The 24701-nt window shown below is 39.5% G+C and overlaps 1 protein-coding gene across 1 annotated transcript in view; it reads left to right on the top strand.

Annotated features, from left to right (window-relative positions):
* Positions 1 to 24701, top strand: part of GALNT1 (polypeptide N-acetylgalactosaminyltransferase 1) — a 338886-nt gene that overhangs the window by 281241 nt on the left and 32944 nt on the right. Inside the window, exons 7-9 of the mRNA XM_088445731.1 lie at positions 751 to 868; positions 1134 to 1314; positions 22921 to 23060. Coding sequence (XP_088301857.1) covers positions 751 to 868; positions 1134 to 1314; positions 22921 to 23060 — 439 coding nt within the window. The remainder of the gene's footprint in view (positions 1 to 750; positions 869 to 1133; positions 1315 to 22920; positions 23061 to 24701) is intronic.

The raw sequence follows: 24701 nt of genomic DNA, 5'->3' as shown, positions 1-24701 counted from the left end.
ACACACAGCTGTAGGGATTGGGGAAGTTATAACAGCATAGAAGTGAAGATAGTGTACATGTATAGACAGAGTATGATAGTTTTAGCAATTGGGAAGCTGAATGTGTACATTGAATAAGATGGATGTATGGAGTGAGAAAGATGTTGGAACTCTTAGTGAAATTTTTGTGGTGATTGAATGGGAAAATTGTGGGTACTGAGTGGGATGTGTGTGCCTCATAACTGTTCAGACCTCAGTTGCATAGACTGCATGTGTGTATTCCAATGAGCACACAATGCTGTGAATTAGCAGCTCCACCATTTTGAGAGTGACAGCAATCTCATTATGTGAGAGTGCTGAATCTGCAGTTAACCACATGGTGTCATGGCATACCATATCTGTATTATGCAAGGAACACGTCCATTAAGGCGTCAGCCTTAATGATCGTAATTTCATTGCTTTTTGGAGTTTGAGGGGCAGAAATTCAATAGGTTTTGTGAAATTTCAGATCATGTCTAAGCAGCCTTAATGGGACATGTGAAACCGTAAGGTTTTTTGTCTATGGAATAGATTTATGGCTGCATACTTTATCGTATCCACCTATTTTGAGTGATGCTGAAATTGCCAAGCCAGACCAATTAGAAGGAGCATCCGCATACTTAGTGTATGCTCAGGTAATCATTTTGCTATCAGGAAGTCCTATTTGATTATTTTGGTGTTCTAAATGACAAATGTTTATAAAAATTAACCATATTGCATTTCCTTTTCTAGAACTCCTACTATGGCAGGGGGTCTCTTCTCAATTGACAGAGATTATTTTCAAGAGATCGGAACATATGATGCTGGAATGGACATTTGGGGAGGGGAGAATTTAGAAATATCATTTCGGGTATGTCTAAACAAGTCTTTATAACAAACACAGCATACATATGTTAAATGCATTGAGGTCTCCTTTATTTTTTAAACTGCACACTGTTAATGGAACGTTCAATATAGTGCAAAATTTACTGACTCTACATATGTGGTTGTATGTTAATATCAATAAAAAATGCATACTCTGTAAAGGTAAACAAGAGTCATCATTGCTCATTATATTATATAAGTTAAGTCTTGAACTTGTTCATTTTAGTTTTTAATATAGTTTTCATTTTTAGATATGGCAATGTGGAGGCACACTTGAAATAGTTACTTGTTCACATGTTGGACACGTTTTCCGAAAAGCAACTCCATACACTTTCCCAGGAGGTACTGGCCAAATCATAAACAAGAATAACAGGAGGCTGGCGGAAGTGTGGATGGATGAATTCAAGAACTTCTTTTATATCATTTCACCTGGTGAGTTCCATCTATGTGTAGCACAACTTTCTGTCATGGCTAAATGACTTTATACATTGTACCATTTCTTAATATATGCATTTTAGAATGACAGATGGGCTTTTTATACAAAATGGATATTGCCAGGCTTTTAATTAAATTTTCTACTTTTGCAGTTTTCTAGTTCTATGATATGTAGGATGAATCGTTCAGTGAATAAACACACAATGCTAGCAAATGAACAGACAAGTCCAAATTAATAATATGATTTATAGTTCATCAATAAAACCTAGTCAGTAGAGCTAATCTAAGATTGTATGCACTAACATTTAAGATTACTATATTACTCTCAAATTACAATTAAAGAATTACATCGACCAAAAATATCAAAAGAAAAAAAACTTTATTAAAAGGAAAGTCTTTGTTAAACTTAAGTATGAACACACTGATAATATAATTTATTTTGTTTTATTAAGCAACTTGGATTACTATTTCTAAATCTTTTGTTTATGCTGGCAATTATTTGATTCTCCATTGAAAAACCAATGCATCTATCCTAATTATTATTAAACATTAATTGTTTCCAATGCATAGCCCATGTACAGTAGTATGATTTTTCTATGTATACAATTGTTACCATTACTGTAAATGCCAAAATTGTCTTACTGCATAGTTTTTTGTTTATATATAAATATAAGGGAAGCGGTGTACATTCTAACAAATACTAGTAAGACTAATTACAACCTTGATCAGTTTAACAGATACAGGAAAAAGTTGACACCCCCTAGAAGATATGTAGTGTGACTCCTCCTTCCACTGCTTGTCTTTTTCTGGTCTCTTCAGCTGAGTGAGTCAGTGTGTTCTGTTAGGCCGGGTACACATCAGGTGATATATTGAACAATATATTGTTCCGACATGGCTCAGAATGATATATCGTCCATATCGCTCAGTGTGTACCCTCAATTGCACTTTCACATGCGTTGTCAGTGATGTCGTCCCATCTGATGTGCTGCACATCAAATGGGCCAACCGGGCTGACAACGGCATGTGGTTGAATGTGAGATGGAAGGGTATATCGTGTGGTTGTTCACCAGATCAAGCAGTGTTTATGGCCGCCCGATATATCCCCTCGGGCTGCGGGTCGGCTGGGATACACGTTGTTATGATGTTTACCCTGCCTTAGAACTTACCTAGGACAAGAGTATCCAAATGGTGAATTAACAACTGAGACAAGGGTTGGCTCCCAGGGACTGCTCTAAACTACAGATGTATTCACATACACCAAGCCTCAATATGCCATGCGGCACGATTGAGCCACGCCGAGCAGTATAGTGTCGCAACCCTTTCTTTAAATTTGCATTTTATTTGCACTGTAGACGCACCAAAACACTACTCAATTTGTACCAGAGATGCCTTGCTGCGATTTTAACCACACAGGAATTGTTTCTAAATATGTACAAAGTCGCAGATGAAGCACAATGGAACTTGGTGTGAAAAAAAGCCACGGCCATTGCTCTGTAGAACTTAGTATACAGATTCAGACTCCTTTGCATACAAATGTACAAGTGTTGCATATCAAATTAATAAATCTAGTCTGGGTAAGTGCTTTGTTGCATCGGATAGAAAAAGATGATCAGTGAAAGCAGAATCTCATGAGACCTGGTGCTCCAAGAAGGGCTGTGTTTCACATCTGCAGGCAGGGCCGGCTCCAGGGTTTGGAGCACCCTGTGCCGGCCGTCGAGAAGGCGCCCTAACATCACGCGCGGCAGAGCCGCGCGTGACCAAATTTGGGGGCGTGGCCTAATAGGCCACGCCGCCTGTGTGACGTTATTTGGAGCCGTGCCCGCATGGCACGCCTCCAAATAATGTCAGGCTGGGGGTAAAGCCCAGCACTCCGTCACTGGCTGGGCTTCCCCCAGCCCTCTCCCGTCATTGATTGGTTGCCGTGCGCATGCATGCGGCATCCATTCACACTCCGGGGGCCCGGCACAGCTGCGGCGGTGGGGGTCCCCAACCTCCCGATTTGACCACCCGCGGGTGGAACAGCGGGACACTACTGTCCCGCTGAAATCGGGATGCTGGGTAGGGGTGCTGCCCCTCTACGGGTGGCACCCCTGTGCGACCGCACTGGTCAAACGCCCCTAGAGCTGGCCTTGTCTGCAGCAATAGTGTATGAGGACACATCTGTAGGACTGTAAGATTTGAAAAGCCTGTGCTATGGCAATGAATGTCCAGTGTGCCTGATGCCGTAAGGACAAACCAGCGAAAAAGAGGGAGAAGCTGGACATTTGTTGGGTCTGCTTCATCTTATATTTTAGCACATAGCGAGGGAGCTGTATTAGGCCTTGGAGAGAGATAAAGTACCAACCAATCAGCTCCTGTCTGTCACTTTACAGGCTGTGTTTGAAAAATGACAGGAGCTGATTGGTACTTTCTCTCTCCACGGCTTAGTACATCTCCCCATGCATGATTAAAGATGCATAAGAAATCGTATAAGCTGCAGAAAGGACTCATTTGATATCACTTTCAAGAGAATGAGTACTAATTTGGATTCTATACCCAAAGTGGATTCACCACTACATCATTCTAAAATAAAAGTTCACTTACAAATCCTATAGATAGAAAGATGGATAAACGTTTTAAAAAATCACATTGCTTACATAGGTACAGTTACATTTTTTGTGACTATAGCTTCAATCTCAGGAGCAAAAAGTAAATGGACACTCAAGAAAGACGGTTGTCAAAATTTAATAAAATGTTTAGATGTTAAGAATGGAATTGATTTCCTCTGTGAAGGCTCAAAGAATACTGTTACAACTATGGGAATATCCACAGTGGTGGCTAGGTGAACCCTGTGACTACATTTGTGGACAGCAGATCAGCTTTTTGAATGTGGGTTCTTTCTGTTACAAAAATGGACATAATAATGCAGAGGGACTGGTTTGTATCAATTACCTATGGTCAATAAAAGTTTTATTATTCTTCGAGACAATAGTTTATAGAGGCAACATCATATTCATCCTGGGGTTCTTTTTGTTCCTTCCATGGATAATAAATAAATTCACAGATTAACATGGCATCCAACAATCCTAGTGGGTTGCAGGATTTGCTTGAGGTGCTTCTAGAAAGTCATATACAGGACCTTATAAAAATGGATACCAAATAGAATTACAAGTTATGCCTAACAGATGTATTTGTGAAGTCATGCAAAATATAGCATTATGCAATAGTATACGAACCCTTCTGGATAAACAAGTGCTTTCCAGAGGGAGGCGTAAACGCAGGATTTTTACAGGGGGGGGAGTTTACACACACATGTATATACTGTGTGTGTGTATATATGTGTGTGTGTGTATATATATATATATATATATATATATAAGAAAGTAGATCTATGGTGGCGCTGCTCCTCAGATTAGTTCAGTCTCAATGGTGGTTGGAATGGGTAAGAAAATCTTTATCTTCTTTTAATGGTTACTCCCACTATGCTCCTTTTATAGATACAGTCAGGTGCATAAATATTGGGACATTGACAGAATTTTCATATATTTACCTCTATTCACCACCACAATGGCTTTGAAATGAAACAAACAAGATGTGCTTTAACTGCAGACTTTCAGATTTAATTTGAGGGTAATTACATCCAAATCAGGTGAACGGTGTAGGAATTAGAACGGTTTCTATTTGTGCCTCCCACTTTTTAAGGTGCCAAAAGTAATGGGACTATTTTATGGACAGGTGTGGGCTATTCCCTCGTTATTTCATTATCAATTAAGCAGGTAAAAGGTCTGGAGTTGATTCTAGGTGTGACATCCAAAGAGCTGTCACTATCAGTGCAGCAAGCCATCATTAGGCTGAAAAATCAAAACAAACCCATCAGAGCGATAGCCAAAACACTAGGTGTGGCCAAATCAACTGTTTGGAACTTTCTTAAAAAGAAAGAACGCATCGGAGAGCTCAGCAACACCAAAAGACCCGGGATACCACGGAAAACAACTTCCCTGGTGAAGAAAAACCCCTTCACAACAGTTGGCCAAATCAAGAGCACTCTCCAGGAGGTCGGTGTATATGTGTCAAAGTCAACAATCAAGAGAAGACTTCACAAGAGTGAATATAGAGGGTTCACCACAAGATGTAAACCATTGGTGAGCCACAAAAACAGGAAGACCAGATTAGAGTTTACCAAACAACATCTAAAAAAGCCATTACAGTTCTGGAACAACATCCTATGGACAGATGAGACAAAGATCAACTTGTACCAGAGTGATGGGAAGAGTATGGAGAAGGAAAGGAACTGCTCATGATCCAAAACATACCACCTCATCAGTGAAGCATGGTGGTGGTAGTGTCATGGCGTGGGCCTGTATGGCTGCCAATGGAACTGGTTCCTTTGTATTTATTGATGATGTGACTGCTGACAAAAGCAGCAGAATGAATTCTGAAGTGTTTCGGGCAATATTATATGCTCATAGTCAATCAAATGCTTCAGAACTCATTGGACAGCGCTTCACAGTGCAGATAGACAATGACCCGAAGCATATTGCAAAAACAACCAAAGAGTTTTTTAAGGCTAAAAAGTGAAATGTTATGCCAAGTCAATCCCCTGACCTGAATCCGATTGAGCATGCATTTCACTTGATGAAGACAAAACTGAAGGGAAAATGCCCCAAGAACAAGCAGGAACTGAAGACATTTGCAGTATAGGCCTGGCAGAGCATCACCAGGGATGAAACCCAGCGTCTGGTGATGTCTATGCATTCCAGACTTCAGGCTGTAATTGCATGCAAAGGATTTGCAATAAAGTATTAAAAAGTGAAAGTTAGATTTAGGATTGTTTAGTTTGTCCCATTACTTTTGGCCCCTTAAAACGTGGGAGGCACATATAGAAACCGTTGTAATTCCTACACCGTTCACCTGATTTGGATGTAATTACCCTCAAATTAAATCTGAAAGTCTGCAGTTAAAGCACATCTTGTTTGTTTCATTTCAAAGCCATTGTGGTGGTGAATAGAAGCCAAAATATGAAATTTCTGTCAATGTCCCAATTATTTATGCACCTGACTGTATAAATCAGGTGGCCGCTTTAGTCCTTGAAAATACCGACTGGTAAATCGGGTAACCTAGGAAGAAAAAGGGGGACAAGGACAAGCGCCTGATAGTGTAGTAGTTAGTGTTAACTTAAATTAGATACAAATATATTCATATGCGCGTACCATAAATATTCTTGTATATTAAACATTTAAGGAACCAATCCTTAGATCATACACAACCGGTTTCCACAGCAGTCTTAACCTTCAGCCAGATTTCACCCAGGGAATAGCTGACCAGATAGCTACAACCTTTTTGGAGCAGAAAAATTTGCTTCGATAGTGTGGTATGTTTTAGAAGTTTATGGTTTTAATATACACAAATATACATGTCGCACACAAAAACAAACATAAGAACGTAGCTTATCTTATAGGTCGCAATGGTCAGTTCCAGTAGTAGTACCTCCAGGTACATCTAATAAAAGTCCATATAAATCCCTTTAGGGTAGGTCTGGATGGTTTGCAGAGTTGGTGTAGCTTTTTCAACGCATTTCACCTTTAACAAGGCTTCCTCAGGGGTCTTACATGATAAATTTACAGGGGGCTTTTTATACCTGTATGTCCTCCAAGATTTGGCCGTTTTTGGTGCTAAAAACGGCAAAAAACGTCACTTCCAGTGCGCGGGCACCTGGAACCGGAAGTGTGCGCCCGCTCATGTGTCCCCCTCCAAAAACAAAATAAAAACTTGTATCCACAACCTTTCCCGGAAGTGTACATCACTTCCGGTTCGTGGCTGCTGCCGGAGGTGATCAAGACAACTCCAACTAAAGGATCCCCTACACTAGCATAGGACTGCCTGCTAGTCCACGTGTAATCGACTCCATTCTCTTGGAGTTCTTATAGTAGCTCCAGACGCCATTTTGTTAGAGCTCAACCTCCTATATAAACAATTAATAAGAGGATTCTTTTTGTATTGATTGCACTTGCCAGAGTAAAGTACTTTCAGGAGTCTAAGGGATCCAACACAACGCAAAATCTTTCAGACTAGGATAAAAAAGGAGGGGGAAGGGGACTACAGTACAAATCAATAATACAACCATTAATGTTAAAAATTCACATTAAACTGTATAACTACATTAAAAATTAATGAGTTGGCTTATTTTATGGAGTCATTAATGAACAGGGATATTTCACATCTTTCTCTGAGCCAATAGTTTCATTAAATCACCTCCTCTTGGGCCCAAGGTTACATGTTCTATCACTTTAAATGAGAAACTGTCTACAGATGAGTTATGTATCTCTGAAATGTGTCTAGAGAGCGGGTAGCTTTCAACTTTATTCTTGATATTACGCAGATGTTCTTGGATCCTTAGCTTAAGAAGTCTCTTATACCCCTTTTACACCAGAGCAAAAACCTGGGTTTTTGCTGGGTCTACCCGGGTCGCAGCTCAGTGTAAAAGGGTCCCTGAAAAATAACCCAGGCCAAGTGACCCAGCAATCCAACCCAGGTAGCTACCAGGATGGACCCGGGTAATGGTGCAGTGTAAACAGTGCAACCAGGGTTATCTGACCTGGGTCATGTCTAAAATGAGCTGATTGGTGGTTGTGGAGCATTCACCTCCCACTTTTTATGACCTCACAGATTTAGCAGGGCAGACCTGAGTTCAGTGTGAACAGGGCTGACCTGGGAGTAACCCAGATCGAAGGTGCAGTGTAAATGGGTCTGACCAGGGTTGGAACCATGTCCAAAAACCCAGGTCGGACCTGGGTTTTTGGTGGAAAAGAGGTATAAGTTTTCCCAATGTATTTTCATTTACATCCACATTCAATCATCTATATCACAGAGGTAGTCATACAATTGGTGAATTCTCTCAATTTATATTTCTTTGTCCGGTCAGAACTGGTTAAACTTCTTCTAACAGGATTCACATACTTGCACACATTAGTGTCCACATCTGTAGGAGCATACACATTTAGGCATGATTTGTTTCGGTTCGTTTCTGTGTTTCAATCAGCTAGGAGCCAGGATTTCCTTCAAATTCTTTGCTTTTCTAAACACCACTGCAGGTCTATCTGGCAAAATCTCTCCCAAAACTGGGTCCATCTTTAAAATACTCCAATGCTTTGTGGTGGTTTTTCTAATCTTCACCTCATCATTATTATATTGAGTAATAAAAGGAATAAAAATCTTCCTCCTTCTTTGGGATTTCAATACTCGGAGCTAATAGCTCCTGTCTATTTGGCATGTTGTAAGATATTTTCAGGGTAACCCCTCTCTCTAAAGCAATTTGTATACACTTGTACTTGTTCTTTATAAGTTGTTTCTTTAGAACAGTTTCTCTTAATCCGATAAAATTGAGAGTATGGTATATTTTCTTTCCACCGTCTAGCATGTCCACTTTTAAAGTGAAGGTAGCGATTTGTATCTACCATTTTAATATAATTCTTTGTAATTACCTTCTCACCTTCAATCGAGAGTACTAGATCCAAGAATTCTACATGGTTACTGTTAATATTAAAGGTGAACTTGAGATTAAAATCATTTTCATGTATATGATTAATAAATTGCTCAAAATCACTTTCTTCACCATCCCACACTATAATAATGTCATCAATGTATCTTTTATAGAATTTTATCTTCTTAGAATACGGATTGTTATACACATGTTCCTCTTCCCACTGGCCCATTAGAATATTCGCATAACTAGGTGCGAAAACTCATGCTATTTAATTCTCCAAGCCAGGATTTAAAGGTTTTTCGACGTTTCAGTCCCGCAGGACCTTCCTCAAGACTCCAACATTACAGCATAATCACCATCTTTGTGTAGATAATCATGTCATAATCACCATGCTGGATTGCAGTAACAGACGCTGGCAGGAACCGGAAGTCGCGTCATCCTGCTGTCTGGTTACTAAACAACGAAAAGCATCCAACATACAGGATGCATAACGTCAAGAAGCACAAACAGCGAACGCAATTGCTCGGCTAGATCAGGGAATCCTCTGTCACACTCCGATATCACCGGTGGTCTACCTTATCATGATGCCTTATCTATGGTCTGGTATAGTCACTTATTAGGCAACTACATGTGAATTATTGTGACTCTGAAGGCATCCATTGACTGTGTAATCACAGGATGTAAACACTGCAATGTGTTCTTTAATGATTGACAGATCAGTGGCTTGGCACCGCCCCCTAGTCATTACTAGAGGAGAAGAAAAGACTTGATAAAGTGATTTCAGTTCCTGCAAGTCCAGTCAGCTGTACATTGCCTTGAAACCACAGACAAAGAGTAACAAATACAGGGGGTGTAGGACAAATCACTGCAGCTGTTGTCTTCAGACGTCACATAATTAACTGGAGATCCATCTGTGCACGATTGCTGTTTTTGTGTTTCAAAAGAAATATATACATGTTTGTTAGAGGTCCCACAGTTTTTGTGCTTTCTCAAATCAGAACTTTATAATGAAGATCAAAAAAAATTAAAATCTGTGTGAATTTATTGAAATGTATCCTGCCTTGGATTGGATATAAGAAAACTTTAGAGTTCACCATAAAGAAACAACTGTGAATTTATATAGAGCAGATAGCTCCCAAATGTTGGAAGCTCTGTCAGGATTCCAACAAGAGAGCTATCTACAATTTCCCCATGGCAAAGATGGGAGAAACTGTCCATAGAACAACAACAATAACCCGGAAACTTTAAATGTGTAGTCAAATCTTGGAGGAAAATCTGGAGTGGTCTGCAGCAGACCTAGGACGATTTATATTCCACCACGACAATGACATAAAGCATACATCAAAAGCTACTTTGCTTTGACTTAAAAATCAAGTAGTTTAGTTATAAAACCTAGAAATCTATGCAATTGAGAATGTGCCAGAACTTAAATAATCTTTCACTGCAGAATGGTCAAAAAGTGCAGTGTGTGTGCAAAACTAGAGACTTGCCAAATATATTGATAACTTTAATAACAACTAAGAGGGGTATTCAATACGAAACGTTAACTTCACTGTCGAAGTTAACGTTTCATATCAGAGTTTTTACCTGCGTTAAAGTATCGGGCGCGCTCCCGCTTATCCCCGTATTCAATATAAAATTAACGAAAACGAGAAACTCCGAAGTTGGATTTGCGTAAAGTTATGAATTTTTCCTTAAAAAAATTGTAAGACCCCCCTAAAGTTGTAAAAACATGGGGGATCTCTATGGGTACCCCCGTTTTAGCCTTTAATTGAAAGTCGGGGATTTAAATAGCCGCAGCAGGTGTTTTTTTCCCGACATTGAAGAAGTGATGCAGAAGAGCACTTAGGTGATTTTTTTAAGTGGTCCCATCAAATTTGGGGTACATGAAAATGGGTACTAGCATATTTTTATGTCCCTAAAGTAAGTTTTTAAAAATTCCGCATTTGTGCACCTGCCGCTATAATTCTATTTTTCAAAACACCTGCCGCATACTTGCAGAATAGCCCTGAACCTATTTCCCTATTCTTAAACAATTTTTTCCCATTTTTTTTTTTTTCACCCCAATTTTTAAATACATTTTTTGGGGTGTCCCTATTTTTTTTTAAAACTTTTTTAAATGTCATTCCCAGGGGTGCAGGCTATTTTTTTTAAGCCTGCACCCCTAAACCCCAATTGTGCACTTTTTTTCGACACCTATTCAATGGTGAAAAGTTATCCCCGTTTTTTATCAAAGACTTTTCAAAACTGCGATAAGTCTTTGAAATTGAATACGGTGTAAAAGTAAAACCTGCGATAATGACGTCATACCGCCGATATTAACGCAAAAACGATGTTATCGCTCCCATATTGAATACCCCTGTAAGTGTTTCTACCAGAAATGTAAAAAAATGTGGGTGAATACTATTTATCTACTGACTGGTATTTTTTGTTTGTTTGCAATTAAAAAAAAGTAATTTTTTTTTTTTATTCCAAAATGTTATAAACTGTAAAATAAAAAACAGACAAACATGCATTTCTTATTGTTAGTAAACCAATAGGCAAATCTGCACACTGAGACTGAATTAAAAAATGTCTAATTAGGCAAGTTGCTCTGTTTTTAGAGTTGTCTAGCCTCTGAGGTGAATTGTATCGTAAGAAGAGATAATGGAACGCTCTGCCCTCAGGTGTATTGATAGTATTTAAAGTCAGATGCAATCAGCACATGCACTGAAGGAAATAAATGTATTTGCAAATAAAACCATACCATTGATATAATGTATGACACACAAACTAAAGTGAAGTTTCAGAACAATCAATTGCTGCCAACATGTACTACTGCATAAATCTATATAACAAGCAAGAGAGAATGTCTATCTGTCCCTCTGTTTGTCTTTTATAGTAGTGGCGCCCCATATAACACATTTTTCCACAAAAAGTAGTGCTCCTTACACATTGTCCCGTTCCCCCCCAGCAACTAACCTCCCCGTGTCCCTCCAGCAGCCTCTTGCCTCGACCTGTGTGCCATCAGCAGCCAGCAGGTGGGGATTTGGGGCCGGGCCACCAGCGAATTACAGCTGGTGCACTGGCAGGCAGCAGCAGACATGGACAAGACAGTGCTGGCGCAATTTGAATATGGCACCAGCCATGAGCCAATTAGAGCTGACGGACCGGCAGCCAATCAGGAGCCACCACTGCTGATTGGCTGCCGGTATGCAAGCTCTGATTGCCAAGCAACTGACGGCACGGTCTCTCCATGACTGCCACTGCGCCAGCTGTAATCAGTTGGCGGGATGGTACCAAATCAACATAGCTGACAGCCGGGCCCCCCTCGAAGGCCCTAACTGGACCTGCCCAACTTGTGTGCGTGACTGGGTGCAGGAGGAGTGGTGGGCCACAGAGGTAGCACAGGCACCATAGCACTGGGGTGCAGGTGGAGCGTCGGGCAACTGAGGTATCACGTGCACCACACCAACAGCAGTTACGCCATTGTTTGCATGCATGTTAGCAAACTATGGGGTCCCTTTCAGGTTCAATGAAATGGGATTATAGATGAGGACAATATACACAAATAACTGCTGCAGGTGTACTTCAGGCTCCAGTCTGCAACCTGGGCAACGCCGGGTATCCTAGCTAGTTTTATAGTAGTATCCCAGCTAGTAGTATGCATTACTGTGAGAAGTCACTCTTGAAAGAAGTAATACCAGTAAGAATCCTATTTAGATATGCCTCGTGTTTGGAAAGTTCTTGTTTAATGGTATATGTATTTATTGTGTGCATACAGCCTTGGAAGCTCACAATATGTGAGGGTACAGAGTCTACAGATGTGTCCTTCCTCATCTAGCCCCAATACGCTATGCAGCGTGATATGCCTGGCATGAGTGAGCTTTTAAGTCCCATGCATCTCTGCTAGCGTCAGGAATGTCCTTTTTTATATTTGGGGGGCAAAAAATGCATCTAAGTCGCAACGTGTTGCAACTATGACGCACCAGGAGACTATGCTGATTAATTTGATGTGACACTTCTATATCTGTGTGCACCTGAGACTATCAAACAGGATGCAATTCGTAAGATGATTTTTAATGTGTTGCATACTAGGGTAACTGTCCCAGGTGTTTTAATTAGGGGTGTGCACCGGCCACTTTTCGTGTTTTGGATCTGGATCTTTCTTCGTGTTTTGGATCTGGATTGGTTTTGCCAAAACCACCCTTCCGTGTTTTGGGTTCTGGGTTTTGTGTTTTGGATCTGTATTTTTTTGAAAAAAAGCATAAAAACAGCTAAAATCACAGAATGTGTTGATTTTTCTGCTCCTATGCTATTATTAACCTCAATAACCTTCATTTCCACTCATTTCCAGTCTATTCTGAACACCTCACACCTCACAATAGTGTTTTTATGTCCAAAAGGTTGCACCGAGGTAGCTGGATGACTATGCTAAGAGATACGAGTGGGCGGTACAAACACGTGTTCCATCTAGGAGTGGCACTGCAGTGGCAGACAGGATGGCAGTTTGAAAAACTAGGCCCCAAACTATACATAATTCAAAGAAAAAAAGAGGTGCAAGATGGAATTGTCCTCCCACCCACCCTTATGTTGTATAAACAGGACATGCACACTTTAACAAACCAAACATTTCAGCGCCAGGGTCTGCCACACGACTGTGGCTGAAATGATTGGTTCGTTTGGGCCCCCACAAAACAAGCTGGCAATTAATCTGTCCCTGCACAAACTGGCTCTACGGAGACAAGATGTCGTCCTCATCCTCCTCATCCACCGATTCCTCACCCTCTTCAGTGTTGTGTACATCCTCATCCTCACAGAGTATTAATTCGTCCCCGCTGGAATCCACAACCACAGGTCTCTCTGTACGTTCTGAAGGCTGGTCTCCCTGGAAGAGTAGATAATTCATTTTATGAACATCATCTTCTCCACATTTTGTGGAAGCAACCTCCTACGCCTTTCGCTGACAAGGTTCCCGGCTGCACTAAACACTCTTTCGGAGTACACACTGGAGGGGGGGCAACGCAGGTAAAATAGAGCCAGTTTGTACAGGGACCTCCAAATTGCTTCTTTTTCCTGCCAGTACAGGTACGGACTGTCTGACATGCCTACTTGGATGCTGTCACCGATGTAATCCTTTAACAGACAGACGCACGCTTGTCGCTGCTGCTTTGAGGATGCAAGTGCGGCTACAGCCCACACAATTCACAAAGACAGAAAAAAGAAGAAGAATATTTTTATTGTTTGTGTAGCACATTTTGAGGGTGTCACACCACCCTTTAACAGACAGACGCACGCTTGTCGCTGCTGCTTTGAGGATGCAAGTGCGGCTACAGCCCACACAATTCACAAAGACAGAAAAAAGAAGAAGAATATTTTTATTGTTTGTGTAGCACACTTTGAGGGTGTCACCACCCTTTAACAGACAGACACACGCTTGTCGCTGCTGCATTGAGGACAGTATCATATGCAGTGACAGTAGACTTGTCAGAAATTGTTGGCACGTTCTTCAGTCTGGACCAGGTGTCCAAACCAGCCCTTGACTTATGACACAGGCGCACGCTTGGCGCTGCTACTATGTTGATGCACGTGCGGCTACATCGCACATAAGTCACAAACACATTAAAAAAATAATTTTTTATTTTTTGGAGCACTTTGAGGGTTACACCACCCTTTAACAGACAGACGCACGCTTGTCGCTGCTGCTTTGAGGATGCAAGTGCGGCTACAGCCCACACAATTCACAAAGACAGAAAAAAAAAGAACAATATTTTTATTGTTTGTGTAGCACACTTTAAGGGTGTCACCACCCTTTAACAGACAGACGCACGCTTGTCGCTGCTGCTTTGAGGATGCAGGTGGAATCTAGACGGGATTTGGAACCGGGGACACACTACCTCCATCAATTGTCTAAATCCCACTGCACTAATGGCGGATACCGGACGCACGTCTAACACCAACATAGCAGTCAAGGCCTCAGTTATACGTTTTGCTTCAGGATGACTGCTGTCGTACTTCATCCTCATCGCTAGGGACTGTTGGAGGGTCAATTGTTTAGTAAAAGTAGTGATGTTCCTACTTCCTCTCTGGGATGATGAACAACTCCCAGCAGCAGCAACAGCACTAGGAGGAAGTGGTTCTTGATCTTTCCCGATTTTATTTTTATCGGAGAAAGTTTGGTCCTCCATTTATGTTATATTGATATATACGTGCGGCTAAAGCGCACACAAACACAGAAAATATTTTTTTATTTTTGCTGGAGAGTAGTGCACTTTGTGGGTTACACCACCCTTTAAGAAATGAGCCAGCCGGCTCTTTACTTATGGGACACAGGCGCACGCTTGGCGCTGCTCCTTTGTTGATGCACGTGCAGCCACAGTGCACACAATTCACAAACACAGAATTTTTTTTTTTATTTGGTTTGGAGTGTACTTTGGGGGTTACAGCACCCTTTAACGGTCAAGCCAGCCGGCCCTTTACTTATGACACAGGCGCACGCTTGGCACTACTTTGTTGATGCACGTGCGGCTACTGCGCACACAATTCACAAACACAGAAAATATATTATTTTTTTAGCACTTGGGGGGAGCACCCCCTGGACAACACTACAGCACCCCTTTAGGACTGGGACACTGCACAGGACTTTGGAGTGGACACAGCCCCTATGGAGAACTGACTGCACAACACAGTCCAGCCAGCCCCTATGGACTTTGAAGTAGTGGACACAGCCCCTATTAACAACAGCAGCACAACACAGCCAGCCCCTATGGACTTTGAAGTAGTGGACAACAACAGCACTACACTACTCTACACTACACAGCCCAGCCAGCCCTAACTCCCACCCTCCCTCTTCACTGTCCACAGCCGAGTGAGAAAATGGCGCCGACGCGGGTACCTTATATAGGATTCAAAACCCGCGTGACTCGGAAGGCGGGATGATGACGTTTTGCCTCGATTTCAGATCCGAGTCTGGCGGGAAAAGTCGAGCCTGACTCGGATCGGACTCGGATCGGGGGGGCTCGGATTTCAGAAATCCGAACCCGCTCACCCCTAGTTTTAATGTGTACGGCTTGATAAATGTTAGTGATATCATTGTCTGGAACCATTAAATACTTATTGTTTGGGAGGTTGAGAAGAGTAATCATAAATTGAAGAACAAATGTAGACATTGCAGGAATGTTAAAAGTAATAATAATAATAATAATAATAATAATAATAAATATTGGCATACAAAGGCAAGTTAATCTAAACTGGTAAGTTGTCCTTATACTAATAATGGAGTATGTTTCTTAACAACATTGAGGCTTGGAAAGTATGGATCTTAGCACCAGTATATGTTGGTATAAATTTTGCTATTCAGTGATTCAAACGGGGCTTTTCATAGCTGTGGTCATTATTGTGCAATATTGCACTCTGGATGGTGCCTTGAACAATAGTGATTGTGCACTTGTATACTTCTGATGTAGTATCGGTGTGTTAGGTTGAGTTTGGATAATGTCTTTTATGTCAAAATGTCAGGTGGCTTCACGTGTACAGTATGACACGTAACATCCTGATTTTAATGATTGTGGCTACTATACTGTAAAGCTGCATACACACGTAAAGATTTTCTGTCCAACCATCCAACTAGTTGATTGGTTGGAATGAAAATCTGGCAAATGACAATCAGCAGTTTGCTCCCAAATGCCGGAAATGAACAAACTATTTAGATAAAAAATTTAACAAACTTGTCTGATGACCATTTTCATCTGTTTTCTGGCATTTAGGAGCAAATTGCTGATCATCAGTTACTCCCATACCTTACCAGATTTTCATTCCAACCAATCAAGTAGTTGGATGGTTGACAGAAAATCTTTAGGTGTATACCCAGCTTAAGTCCTTCTAGTACTGCTTCAAACGTTGGGACAGAGGTTTAAAGCATGTAAAGATCGTGAGTTGAAAGTAAATTGTAGATAATTGATTTAATCTCGTTATCAATGTTTTAAGCCTTTTGGTGTAAGGGTTTTCAGAGTGATTAGCCATTTATTGTATATATTAGATGTACGTACCCCTCCACCCTTCACCCCGTTTTCCAGTTTTGTTTGAACCAGTTTGCTATGAAGTCAAGTTCTTTAGGGTAGCAATTGTAGTGTTTTTTTAAATGTTCTGAGAAATTATGTTGCTCTGATGCTATTTGATATTTAAGTGTTATGGTCCTCCCTCTGGACTACATGGGGCATTCAGACTCTAATGGGTATATACAAGTATTCTCACACTGCATTGCATTAAACTTAATCTCTCCTTTGCTAATGATGGAGTACACAATTGTTTTGGGTAGCTGTAATGTGTTTTTGTTTTTAATGTATTTATGTGAATATTTATAGTAGGTGCTGGGATTTTCATTTAATTGTTTCATAATGTCTGAATGCATACTTAATTATATTTAATGCTATTCAGATGTCATAAAAGTTCACATTTGCTGCCTTGTAATATGCAGTATTTAAATCTAATTATATATGCCTTTGTATTAAGTGCAACAACATAGTACCCTAATGGTGCATACACACGGTCAGATTTTGTGGAAGATATGAACGATAACGATTGTAAAAATAGTTACATCATTCATATCGTTGACATGCATCGACGAACGATGCGAATGCCCACATGTCAGATAACGATATCTGAAATCGACTGTGTTTGCAGTCAGATTTGGACGATTTCATTCATTTAAATACTGTCAGAAATCGTTCATCGTTAATAAGATCGTTGGTCAAATCGTTCATCGTTGATCTAGCAAGTCTGACCGTGTGTATGCACCATAACCCTTCTTTAGATATCAGGCCTACCTTAAATACATTGTATCATGTTACTGAAAATAATTACTTTGCAGTACTGTACCAATTATACTTCGTATTTCCTGTCATTGACATTTGAACTGGCTCAAAATAATTGTAGACTGAAAAAATAAACACTTTTATATGGCTCCTTTAATCAAATGCAATTGAATTTTATGTAAAAAAAAATGCTGAACCACATGATTACAGTTAATTATACTACTTTACATGTAGGATTTTCTATAAGCCTATAATTTTCTTAATGTGAAGCGATTTGGAGTTATTTTACATTTGGTTATGTTACATTGCAGTTATAGTCATTTTCAATTAGCAGAACTGTTAGTTTGCCTAACAGGTTATTTGTATACACCTATCCTTTTTGCGTCATATGGCACAAGACTCCTGGCACATGGTGCATGCTCCGCCACTGGTAGCGATTTCTGGATTTTGTGTCTTATTCTCAGCATAGCCGCATACATGTCAGTTAATTAGCATTTGGTGTAAATATTACCCATAACGTATCGTAGCGTATAAGATGCATATTTGGTGAAAAAGCCTTTGGTTAGACGCTAGGCGTGACATACAACGCAAAGTCTGAGGATTGCCAAACATGGCTATTTGGAGCGATTTGAGGATAGGCATATGTGGACACGTCTCTAGTTTGCTTTTAAATTGTTGCTCATCCAAATTATTACACTATATAAATAAATATAAATATCTAGAGTTCATACAAGCAGTTGTATTTCCTCGCCATTGATTACTGGAGCCGGTATCCAATTAGCCCCAAACATTATTTGGGCGCTAATGGATCCATCGGGGCTTTGCAATTAGCCCCGAAAACCGGCACTTATCGGGGATTGTATTTCACATGCCTCAGGCAGACTAAACAAAATCCCATAAATTGAAACAGAAACTGATCCTGCACCAGAGAATGTGGAATACAATGTAGGCTTAGTCATATATTAAATACTCATAGTTTATTATTCAATATCTCAATTCCAAGTATTAAAAGAACAGTAGTTCTTATTATTTATATTCAAGTAATATTTATACTTGGATGGTGCTACCAATAACTCTACATGTCACATGAACAGCGGAAGAAAGAGAAAAAGAATAGAGTCCTACAATTCGGTATACATTCATATATTCCACAAATTGTTATGGTAATCTATATCTAATTTTTAATCTAAATATGTTTATAAGGGATACCAAACGGCAAAATATTAATAAAATCAATAACTAAATTCTTACAACAAAAGAAATAAAACAAAAATATTTATTGTGATTGATATAAAAAATTAATTAAGGTGAATTAAAAAGATTTTCCAAATACTGCTGCCTTGTGTTATAATTGAATATGCATAAATTTATTATATAATATAGTATGATCTCTTAATTAATGGTGTTTCTCCCTATTTATAGCAACCTTTATCCCTTTTGTAGTACAGGTCATAAACAGTGTTTATTTTGAATGATGTTCAAATCTTAATACATATACATTTCACTGTAAGCGATAATTGTACCAATAGAGTCTATCATTCATAGACAATCTGTGTTGCTAATTTCAAATAACTGATCCTCCTATACCACAATGAGCTACTAATGTGGCAGGAGATTGTAGCAAAGTGATTGTTATATTATTGCAACTTTATTTGCCTGTATCCATATTTCTGTATTTTTACACTGCTGCCAGAAAGATCACTATTTATTTAGCCATTTATTAACCTGTATTATATAAGGCTCCTACTATCATCCGCCTTCCCAATATAGCGGTGCATTAAGGAGAAATAATAAAGTAGGTTTTGGTCCACTTAATGCTGCATGTGCTATAAGCCACTTATATGATAATATTGCCAATCAGCTCACTATGTCAGTGTTATTAAGGAGAAAAATACACTGTTCAATCAACCTGTCATAGCTTATTGTTGCGCCTAATACATGCTATCCCCCGCCTTCACAATACTGCGGGGTATACAGGAAAGATTTTAGCATTGTAAATTAACATAATGATATAGTAATGCTCTGGTAAATTTCTCATTACACATGCTGTACCCGCACGTCTAGTAACTATAGTAATCAAGCAGCTTGGTCAGTGCTATCACGTGCACTTAAACACTGACAGGGAGAACGGAGGAGAGATATAAAGTGACGCTCTGGTTAGCTTCACTGTTTACATGCTGTAATACATATTACTGATGATAGTATAGAGGCAGCGGTATGTGTGAAAAATGCCGACGCGTGTTTCGCCTAAGGCTGCTTTATCTTATCTTTTTAATTCACCTTAATTAATTTTTTATATCAATCACAATAAATATTTTTGTTTTATTTCTTTTGTTGTAAGAATTAAGTTATTGATTTTATTAATATTTCACCATTTGATATCCCTTATAAACATATTTTAATAAGTAACTAATAAAGATTAAATATTTTAATAGATATAGATTACCATAACAATTTGTGCAATATATGAATGTATAAGAGTGCACCGAATTGTAGGACTCTATTCTTTTTCTCTTTCTTTATCTGTTCATGAAATAAAATCCCAGTAAACAACCCCGTTTTCGTGTTGGCAGTCGTGAAAACACACGTTTCACACTGTGTGTGTTTTCTCATGAAAAAGGGACATTTTTCTCACAAAACAAATGGGCTCTAATTGAATAGCTCAATAATGACCATCGGGCAAAAATCCTGATAACAGCCTGGTTTTTTTTTTGTGAGAAAATCGGGCTAAACTGGATACCAGTCTTGATCAAATATTTGATCTAAAGGTTGCTTCTCTTTAAAGATAAAATATAAAATATAAGGTTTTATTTGTTTGCTTCAATTAATAAACAATACTAACTCTTATTAGAATATATTTTTGTTGGTATTATTGAGTCTTCATAGCACATAAACATCTATTTTAAAAATGTTTAATTAATAAAATTGACAATTACAATAGAGATGTGTCCACATACATCTATCCTCCGTGCGCTACAAATCGCACCACGCATTACGCAGGAGCTCCATGTGACTCTGCAATGCAGAGCGTCTCTTCGTGCACCTTTTTACCTTTTTAAATGCGTTTTATTTGCATTGCGATGCGAATAGTTAGCACAAACCGTTAATGCTGATTCAAATGATATGCAGCATACTATGTTCTGTGTGCAACTGCGAGTGTATCTGCATGCGTCGATGACATCGGGTGTAGAAGTCATCAACGAAATACGTTGGGCGTGGCCAAACTCATGTGAGGCGTTGTTACGTCACCTGCTACTTCCAGAAGCCGTATTGGTCCGGAGGCTCCGGCGGCGGCTGAGAGATCTGCAACCTGACGAGGGCTGATTACCGGGCTATGTGCAAAGTCTTTTACCTTGATGTATGTGAGCATTATTATAAGTAAAGATTACCTTTCATACTATTCTCACGATTGCGCTATCCATATTGTTTGTATGTATGTATATATATATGTGTGTGTATGTATGTGTATATATATATATATATATATATAATGTGTGTATATATATTTCTTCTGCTTCTGGACCAAATTTTGTGGATTTTATAGTTGAAATAATCCATTCCTGGATGTTCCTTAATAAATCAGACAGCTGCCATTTATATCAGGTAGAGAAGTCCAGATGAATAGGTATTTTACCAGTCCATGCTGGTGAACCTGGGGTCTTTTAGCAGGAAAATTCCTTGCGGTGTTTGTCCCCTCTGTTGCACTGTTTTAAGGTATTGGTGCTCCCAAAGTTAATTCCAGGTGACAATTAGAGTCTACAATGTGTCCACAATATATCCGCAGTCATTTAAGGTTAGGGTGTAGCAGCCTGAAAAGTCACTGGCACGTTTCGCTGGCCTGCAGCTTAATCAAAGGTGTACAGGGCTCTCTGAGGGTACCCTTTATATACCCATATGGCTGCTAATTAGCAGCTGTTCACAATTTATACCACATGTATAGTAAATACAATAAAAATCATGTACTTAGACCTATGACAATCAACATGAATCGGAGGAAAACCTAATTCTTTATAGTGAGAAATAATATGTAATACAACTATGTTTATATGAGTGCTAATTATCTAATGACACTCAGTGCTTCCTGGTAACTCGTCACATGATCAAATAGAACACCGCATATACAAAATAGGAGATCTTAGTATATGGATCTAAAGTCAGAAGCTAGTATAATTTTTAATAGTGCTCCTCTGTTTAGGTAATCTCTAAAACGAGTCCTTTTTAAAGTTTGGAACACATCTTTTACCTGTATTTTTTCAGATTGTGTTTCCTTACTCCCGATCATGTGATCATCTGAAACTGCTTGGAATGCATAGAGCTTTCCATTTGCTGGAAAGATCATGTGATAGTTATGTCCTGTCACTATAGGGACATAATGCCTGGATTACAATTGGTCTCTCTTCATTGCTTAGCAACGTGACTGCAATTTATCAGATCTATATCATACTTGCAAAGATTGGTACTAGTGATTTATCTATATTTAAGAACCATTTAAAATGAAGTGCCCAGATTGCATAATTTCACCAGAACCTATCTAACATTCCTGTAGGTGACTTGCAGTAAATCTCTCCTTATAATTTAATGGATGTCTATTAATTTGATCACTAACATGACATTAACAGGGTATTTATTTGATAAAAATATATATATATCGTACACATCATATAGTGTGTACTCCCGATCGGTCGTTAACGACTGTCATTTATCGCATCGTCACATCTGCGGTTTTGCACAGCAGATGGGATGATGTGCTGTTACATGCAGCATGGTAAGACATCTTGCTGTCGTACGCCAGTTTGTGCAGTGTGTATGGCGTGTGCGATGTATCGTTGCATCACACCGATGCTGGGTCACACCAGTTTGTGTACCCAGCTTAAGGCCCATTTCCCACTGGCATTAAAAATATTTCTTTTTCTAGTGGCTTTTAACCATTGTAAAAGTATGTAAACAGATGTGGAAATGGAACCTATTGATTCAAATGACTCCGTAGCCACTTGCGTTTGCAGTGAGGAGTTCCGGTGACTTTTATCTACAAGTAAACACAATGAGGTCAATGGAGTATCTTGCATTGACACCAGCACCCTTTGAGCAAGCGCTGATAACCACCAAATGTCATGTGTGATAGGAGTAATACTGGCTTTTTCCGAGCAGGGTAACAAGAATAAGAGGCAACTTACAGATGCTTTACATACATAAAATAGAGGAAATAGCACCAATTAATAAAACTCCACCTGTTAAGCATATAGGAAGTAATTTTCGTGCCTCAAAGTAAAGGAATGGTAGATATGTTTAATGCTGAAAAATTCTAATTACTCGTTATGAAATTTATGCTAATATCTATCATCTTTACAGGGGTGACTAAAGTAGACTATGGAGACATATCTATAAGAGTAGCCTTGAGGCATAAACTGCAGTGTAAACCGTTTTCTTGGTACTTGGAAAATGTTTATCCTGATTCCCAGATACCTCGTCATTATTTCTCTTTGGGAGAGGTAAGAACTGTCATAGATTATACTTGTCTTTTTTTTGGCTTATACTATTTAAACCTTTGTATGATATTAAGATCACATGTTGCTACCTTCTAGCAGAAACTAATATCTCCCCATATTGTAATTTTTTGAGAGAATATAAATGATATAGTTTTGCCAGTTTGATTTCAATTTTATTTTAATAAGATTACCACAGTAAAATTTTATCACCACTGATCTACCATCTCCAGTATGCTTCGATCCCAGCTCCACCTCCCCCACCGCACTCCCTTTCCGAGTGTACGATTGCTGACTATACAGCCCTAAGAAGCTGATTTACTGCATCTGCGCTTGAATATTTTTTTCTCATTTCCTCCCCGGCTAGATTTTCTGAGCATGCTTAATTGAATATTATGGAGTCCAGGTTGAAGCTGACCTGAGCTGCAGCCCGGTCAGTTCCCCTGACTGAAAACTGTAGTAACCGCCACTAGTTACAAATAAAATTGTGGAAAACACAACCTCTGAATTGCTTATTGGTGGTAGGTCTATGTACTTTTTGGATTTCGCAAGAAGTATACACTAAGCAGACAACTGTTGTAGACAAAGGATTTAAGGTCCTTTAAACATAGCATAATACCAGGTTCCAGACATTTGAGCATATTAGGAAAAGCTATACATGTTGTTACAGTATTCATGCAGAACACTGTCATGAAAGTAATGAAAACCTTTGCAACTATCACCATCAAAATAACATTAGTGAAGAGGTCCTTGTGAGGATACCAGTTAGTTCTTTGACCCTTGCCATCTAACTGCGCTCACCATAGGTCAGACCCTATATGATACCTTTTGGCCCTTCTGGTACATTGGTGTGGGTTAAATAAATCACTTAAGGAAATAGTGGGTGAAAGACACTCTATTATTATATAAGCCTATTTCACACCTGCCAGTTTTGCTCGGCTGGCAAAAAACCAGACAGAAGCTGGACGTTTTTTTCACGCACTCAGTGCCTTTCACATACTGCGGCTTTGAGCAGTTTTAAAATGTTTTATTTATCTTCTGAGCATGTGCAGCAGCTGCTGTACAAGCCGACCGGTGTGTGTGTAAGGAAACATTTGTTTCCTATACTCCACTGGCTTGCAGGGATGGGACGGCACGGCAGCCGTCCTTCTCAGTGGATATTCCCGGCTGTAACACGGCGACCATGCCGTGTGAAAGGACCCTCCTGCTTCCATCCACCGCTAAATTTCACACCCGGCAATAAAACGCCCGGATTTTTGCCGGCCGGTGAAAACTGGCAGGTGTGAAATAGCCCTATGCGTTAAAAGGCACACCCTGATTCAGTGAAGCTGAATAGGATAGTCAGTCTCAAAGCAAAAAGGAAACCATGTATATAGGGCAGCTTATGAATCAAGGAGTGGATACAATTAACACATTCACCGAAACTTCATATAAGAATCAAATATTTATTATTATAAAATATAGTTAATTAAAATGTAATGTAATCACTGACATTAATATAAAACACAAACTTCAGCAGGGTATATAATTACAACAGTTACACTGTGCTCCTTTGTCTATAGTATGATTGCTGGCAATAATGTAAAACACATGGACTTCGACAATGTGTACAATCACAACAATATCACTATGCTTCTCTCTCCAAAG

This window comes from Taudactylus pleione, unplaced genomic scaffold (genome assembly GCF_031769625.1).
Source record: "Taudactylus pleione unplaced genomic scaffold, aTauple2 ptg000386l, whole genome shotgun sequence".
Classification (NCBI taxonomy): Eukaryota; Metazoa; Chordata; class Amphibia; order Anura; family Myobatrachidae; genus Taudactylus; species Taudactylus pleione.
The sequence above is the reverse complement of the archived record's forward strand: the minus strand, read 5'-3'. Positions and strand labels throughout refer to the sequence as shown.